The 6,579-nt window shown below is 54.1% G+C and overlaps 1 protein-coding gene across 2 annotated transcripts; it reads left to right on the top strand.

Moving 5' to 3' along the window:
• Positions 1–1,943: 1,943 nt before the first annotated feature.
• Positions 1,944–5,679, top strand: SELENOW (selenoprotein W). 2 transcript variants are annotated; one of them, XM_082677126.1, is made up of 6 exons: positions 1,944–2,078; positions 3,547–3,571; positions 3,676–3,729; positions 3,909–3,983; positions 4,090–4,188; positions 5,290–5,679. In XM_082677126.1, exons 1-5 carry the CDS (start codon positions 2,032–2,034, stop codon positions 4,168–4,170), a joined length of 282 nt encoding a protein of 93 aa, XP_082533252.1. In that variant the 5' UTR covers positions 1,944–2,031; the 3' UTR covers positions 4,171–4,188; positions 5,290–5,679. The 2 variants fall into 2 exon arrangements, with proteins under 2 accessions (XP_082533252.1, XP_082533253.1); XM_082677127.1 differs by having other exon boundaries at positions 5,257–5,679.
• The last annotated feature ends 900 nt before the right edge of the window (positions 5,680–6,579 follow it).

Genomic DNA, 6,579 nt, shown 5'->3' with positions numbered 1-6,579 from the left:
ACCCCCAGTACCTCATAACATGACCTTATTTGGAAACAAGGTTGTTGCAGATGCAATTACTTAAGATGAGGTCATACTGGCATAGGGTGGGCCCTAATCTAAAATGACTGGGTCCTGGCAATTCCCTGGTGGTAAGACTCCACACTTCCACTGCAGGGGGCATGGGTTCGATCCCTGGTCAGGGAACTAAGATCCCACATGCGACGTGGCATGGCCAATAAATAAAATAAAATAAAGATAAAATAAGAAAATTAAGTAAATAGGGAAATTTGGACACAGACATGCACACAGGGAGAGTGCCACGTGGAGTTGAAGGTAGATATTGGGTGGTGCTCTTAGGAGCCAAGGAACACCAAAGGTTGCCAGCGAAACACCAGGAGCTCGGAGAGGATAATGGAACAAATTCTTTCTCACAGACTTTAGAGGGAACTAACCCTGCTGACACCTTGATCTCTGCCTCCTGGCCTCTAGAACCGTGAAATAAATTTCTGGGGTTTCAGCCATTCAGTTTGTGGTGCTTTGTGATGACAGCCCTAGCAAACTAATACAGATGCAATATGGAGAAGGTATAGTTTATCACGACACAAAATTTTCCCTACGATATGTTGGAGCTGATTTCTGGAGGATGAACAGGGTCAGGCAGTAGGAGAGGGTAGAAGGAGCGTGCACAAAGTCCCAGAGGCAGGTGAGTGGGTGAGGTCCCTGATTCCACGTGGCTAAGGCACTAAGAGAGGGGCAAGAAGGGAACAATGGGACCAGTCAGGGGCAGAGCATGCTAAGGCTTGGGGTTCTTTTGCTTGTTTTCTTGGCCAAGCCGGGCAGCTTGCGAGATTTCAGTTCCCCCACCAGGGACTGAACCCCGGCCACAGTAGTGAAAGCCTGGAATCCTAACCACTAGGCCACCAGGGAACTCCCAAGGCTTGGGTTTTTGTTCTGAGGACCTTGGAAGCCTGAAAAAGACCTCTATTTATGGGACACTGACTAGCCCAGCCACATGTTATCTGCTCTACGTCAGAGGCTCATTGTATCTTCCCAAGACCACTGAGATCAGAGGACACACAGCCAGCAAAAGAGGTGGGGTGGAACTTGAACCATGTCTGCCAAGTGCCCCGAGACGTCAGGGTCACAGCAGGTGAGAACCAGCGGATCAAAGACAGAAGCTGCGGTGGGAAGACCTCGGGCAGAGCTAAGGGCAGGGACTTTGTCTATTTTTTCACTGCTGTATCTTCGGAACCTATGACTGCAGGTAGGTACCCAGTACGTATTTCTTAGATGGGTAAATATTCTCTGAAGGCGATTATACCATCTTCCGGAGGAGGAAACTGAGGCTCAGAGAAAGGCATCGCGCCCTAAGCCTTTAACTCAGCTGCCAGCTTCCAGCTTCCAGCACTCTCCGTGAATACCTTGCCACACAGAGGACTGGAAGGCGCAAAAGGGGGGGTTGCCAAGCTGATCAGGGCGCCCGGGTGCGGATGCCAGGCTTTAATAAGGCAGCGGGGCCCTGGGGCGCTCACTGGAAACCCCAGCTTCAGGGGCTGCCCTGAGTACCCCAAATCCTTTCGGACTCAGCCCTCTCGGCCTCGCTGCCGCCCTCGGCCTCCCCCCGGCCCCGCCCCCGGGCCCGCCCCCCAGGTCCTCGCTGCAAAACCACCGCCTTCGCTTGTACTTCCGTTTCCTCCTAGTAGCAGTTGGCCCTGAACCCCCGCCCCGCGAAGCCATACCATTCCAGGCCAGAGGGGGAGATCCGGGAGGGGGCGCGCAAAGGCTTCTCCCGGGACTCCCTCTGCCGGTATGCTCCCTGGCCTCACAGGGCGAGAGGAGGGAGATTTGCTTCGGGGCCCTCAGGGTGGTGGTGGGCCGTAGGGCCCCCTTCGTCCCCGCTGTGGGGCCTTTCTCCCCTCATCCCCCCCCGCGGCGTTGGTCCGCTCTGTGGAACGCCCAGTACCAGGCCTCTCTGCGCATGCTCCGCCTCGGGGCTCCCACCTCCCCTTTTCTCGCCGGAGTGCTGATCGGGTGTTCGGACTGTAGCGGATGCTCCGGTCCGGAATCATGGCTGTTCCCGTTCGAGTCGTTTATTGGTGAGCACGAGGGCCGGAGATCCCCTCTTCGAATCCCGCCCGGGCCCCGCCCTGTCCTAGCGGAGCTGGGCGCTGGGGACGTCGGGGGCAGGACCCATGGGGATCCTTCCACTGGGAAAAGGATTCCGTAGGGGTGGGAAACAGAGGGCGCTGATTTCTCTGCCCTCCCCCCCCACCCCGTCCCCAGTTTGTAACATTCTACATGTCTCAGGTCTCAAAAGGTAGAACTGCGACACGTGTGTGTTGTTTTAACCCCCCCGATTCCGGGACTCAGTGTGGGGAGCAGGTGGGGGTCAGTGTGTAATGGGAGAGGAGGTTCCGTCAGCGCCTCGGTTTCCCCTCCTCCAGTACCTGGAACAGTCGTGGGGTGGGGCCGGCCAGAGTCGAGAAGGTTCGAGAAGTTTCCGGCGTGCGTTTGGCAAGGACTTGAATGCATACAGTGGATGCCTTTCGCTACTAACCCTAGTCTTTTTCTGACCTCGCTTTTCCCGTCTGTAGAGGGAGTGATCTTAACGTTACCGCGGACGGAATACTGTGTGTTGGGTGTTAAACATTTGATCTGATTGTTCCGTTCAGAGTGAAAAAGTGCCAGGTCGGCAGCGAATGTTCTGTCCTGTAGACTGCTTGATCGCCCTGGCCCCTAGGACTGTGCTGGCATGCACAGGCATGCTGGCCTGTAGGCGCTGAATAAATACATGTTAAGTGAATTTCCTCCCCCGGAAACCCCTTGAGTGGGGGTGGGGGAGGGGGTGTGTCTAGCTCCATTTTACAGGTGAGGAAACTGAGGCTGGGAGTGGGGCAGTGGCAGGTCGGTAGCTCGAGGTTCAGGTTGCAGATAACAGGTTACCCGAATCTGGGTCCACTGGCTGTCATGTCTGTGAGATGTCCAGAGGGGGTTATGAAAGGCTCACATCTGTCACAGCGGACCGTGGCCGCTCGGTCACGCAGGGGGTGAAGTGAAATTTTGAGACCCGGGGCGGGGGGGGACCTGTGCACCAGACTCCAGTTCCAAAATAGCCTCCCGTGGGGGGTTGGGGATGCGTTTAAATTTCATCCTCGGGCCTGGCAGGGCCTTGGGGATCCAGGAATAATGGTTTCCCTTGGACGGGCGGGGGTGGAGCTGTTATTTCAGCAGTTGTCCTGACCCAGTTCTCTCCATTGCCTCCGCCTCTGCTCTGCCTCACGCTGTGGCCTCCCCTTGTCACCCCTTGTTTGAATTTCCTCACGTGGGTGGCTCTCCCCTTCCTGTGCCCCTGCCTCCCCATCTGTGTGCTGCCCCCCAACACTCGGGTGTGTCTCTCCTCTCTCTTGAGGGTGTCTGTGCCTTGCTTGGTTTTGTCATCTGTGTCCCTCTTCATTTCTTCCTGCTCCCCCCCATTTCCCTCCATCTCTGCTCCTGCCTCTCCCTGGATCCCCACCGTCTCCCTCTCTCTCCCGGGACCCACTCTCTTGGACACTCTCCCACCAGTGGCGCTTGAGGCTACAAGTCCAAGGTAAGCAGAGTGGTCCCAAGAGGCACCCCTGGAAGATGGGGGAGGGGGGCTAGCTGGCGTGGCTCCTGTGGACCCCTGTTGTGACCTCCCACCCCCTTTTGCAGTATCTTCAGCTTAAGAAGAAGTTAGAAGATGAGTTTCCTGGACGCCTGGACATCGTGGGTCCTGGGGATGGGGAAGGAGTCAAACATGGGTCATGTCCGTCCTTCAGCCCTAGATGGCAGTGGGGGTGGTGTGGGTCAGCCCCACCCTTCGCCCCCATTCTCCATTCCTTGGGCAACGGCGGGTGTCCCCAAGAGGGCATCTCAGCCCTGCCAACACCTCTCCCTCTCCCCAGTGCGGCGAGGGGACGCCCCAGGTCACCGGTTTCTTTGAAGTGTTGGTAGCGGGGAAGTTGGTTCACTCCAAGAAGGTATGTCTGTCTGTCCATTCTGCCCCATTTGGGGCTAGTGGGGTTTTGGGACCGGGGTTGGCATCTTGGTCCCAGCTCATCCCTCGCCTCTTCCTCCCTTCTCCAGGGAGGCGATGGCTATGTGGACACGGAGAGCAAGTTTCTGAAGCTGGTGGCCGCCATCAAAGCCGCTTTGGCTCAGGCCTAATGGGCCCTGAGGGCAGAGGTGAGGGGGACCCGGCGCCTAGACGACAATTGACGACTCCTGTTCCTAACGTGCTCCAGACCCGAGCACTAGTGTCCAGCCCAATACCAGAACAAGTAGCAGTTTCCATGTTGTTCTCTGGACCGTAGAACTGCTTTTCAGCACTTTCTGAGCCTGCTTTTCAATTTTCAAGCCTGTACGTTCTAGATGAGCCCCAAACCCACCCTGTCCTGGAACTGGGCCCTGGTTACTAACCAAGCCATAACCAAGCTCTGGCTCCTGGCTTTTGAGAGCCTAGAAGCACTTTCTGCCCCCCTCTAAGCTTGAGTGCCAGTTCCCACCCCACGGTGTGCTAGCACTGAGTGTCCTGTGTCAGGATACTGTGGACCCAGGTACCTGCCCCCAGCATGCTTTGCACCAGGAACCTGGTTCTGAAACGCTTTGAACTCAAGTTCCATTTCTTATCGTCCTCACTAGAGCAGAGCGAGGTTGCTTTCAGTGGGAATTTGGACCCGCAAATTTGAATTAAAGCAGTACAAAAATATGAATGTCTTGCCTCCCGTGCAGGTCTGAAAAGAAGTGAGTCTCCCCAGATTAAAAAAAGAAAATCAAGAATTTCATAATTCCAAAGCTGCATGAGCTGGCGATGTGTGGGCTGTTGCTGTGGGGGGGTGGGGGGTGGAGGGGGGTGCTACCTTTGTGGGGTTTGAACTCCTAAAGACAAACGGCGCATCCCTTGCATAAACACACCATTTGCCGCCTCCAAACTGTCAGTAACTCAAGGCATTTGCTTAAATCAGCACAAGGTTTGCTTAGATTCAGAGGAGTCCACCAATGGGTGATTTCATCTAAAATAAGCAAAAATGGGATTTACGTAAGAAAAGAAAGGGGGAAGAATGATTCTTGTTCGCATGGTTTCTGAGGGCAGTTTCAGGAGTCTCGAGACCACCGCCAAGCTCAGCGATTCTCTTGAAGGACTCACAGAACTCAGCAGAGCTGTTCTACTCATGGTTGCAGTTTATTACAGCGAAAGCTTAGAGATTAAAGTCAGTGAAGTGACTGCCTTTAATCTGACCTCTCTCCCTGTAGTCTGAAGCCCCCTCCCCCCTTCTCTCTGCGCAGTCCAGTGACCTTGGCCCAGCCCCTCTCGGCAGACGCTTCATGACAGGAAGGACTGAAATGTCTCGTGGACGCCTGGTCCTTCCCTGATGTTCTCACGGCTGCCGGTTGGGGTAGAGATGGACACCCCTGGTCTTTGCCTGCGTGTGTGGGAGTGTGCGTGTGTCCCCAGGAGTCTAACTTTGCACGCTGGTCCCGCTTCTTCCTTTCCCCCCCTGTCCCTCATCTCCCTGCACCCCGCCATGTCTTCCTTCTACCCTCTGGTGTTTGGGGTGGTCCTGCTCCAGGCTTCCTTTTCAAGGGGAAGCTGAGAGCGGATCAGGATGGGTAAAACAATTCGCATTTCAGCAGTGATTGCAACGGTTCACAGCTCAATAAATGTCGATGACGTTAACAAAATGTGCGTGTGTCTGCGTGTGTCCATTTTACCCTGGAACCTCCTCCCCCTGGTCTCCAGTCCAGGAAATTAGTGATTTGATATGTACAGAGCTGTAACTAACTTCAGGGTTGAACTTTCAGTGGTCCCCAAAGCCAAGCTTACGGTGGTCTCTGGATGCCACCTGGAGTTCCGTGTAACCGTCACTGGTGTAAGTCCTCCAGGGTGAAGTGGGTCCCTGGTTGCTGTGTTCAGGAGAAAGCTGGCAGTGGTTGGAAGAAAGGTGCTGGGTGGTGTCATAGATTGTGTTTTGGGGCCCTGTATTTTATCCCCTCCTCGCGTGTATGCCTTACCCCCTTTACCGTCCTCACACTAGAGATGAGCTGTGCGTCCTCACCTCCTAACTTTGGGTTTGATCACATGACTTGCTTTGGCAATGGAATGAGGCAGAAGTAACGGGGGTCAGGTCTGAGCCTGGGTCTCGAGATGCCTTGTTCTGCCAGTGTTGAGAACACTGGGAAGTGCCTGGAGGTCTCACGGGCCCAATTCCTAGTATTTCATGTGACAAGACTAAGCGTTAGGGGTGACTGGCCACTTTTGTACAAACCACAGTTAATTCATTTTTTAAGAACTCCGTCTTGACATTATCCCAGCTGATTACAGTTGGGATGGAGCCTGAAGATGTGTGTGTCACTGAGGTTTTAAAAACTGCCTTTAGGATCCATTTTGTAAAGAGTACGTCCTGGCGGGTATTAATAAATAAAGGTTTCGAAATTTAAAATAGGTTCTTTCAGAAGTCCTTTCACTGAGGGCCATTATGTCTTACATGCATCTGCGTATCCTGAAAAGTTGATTCAAATCGTTAGGACATATGAACAGAATTTAGTCTGTATAAAACCCACTAGAATATTTATAAA

This window comes from Grampus griseus (genome assembly GCF_964374135.1).
Source record: "Grampus griseus genome assembly, chromosome: 19".
In the NCBI taxonomy this organism is placed as follows: Eukaryota; Metazoa; Chordata; class Mammalia; order Artiodactyla; family Delphinidae; genus Grampus; species Grampus griseus.
The sequence above is the reverse complement of the archived record's forward strand: the minus strand, read 5'-3'. Positions and strand labels throughout refer to the sequence as shown.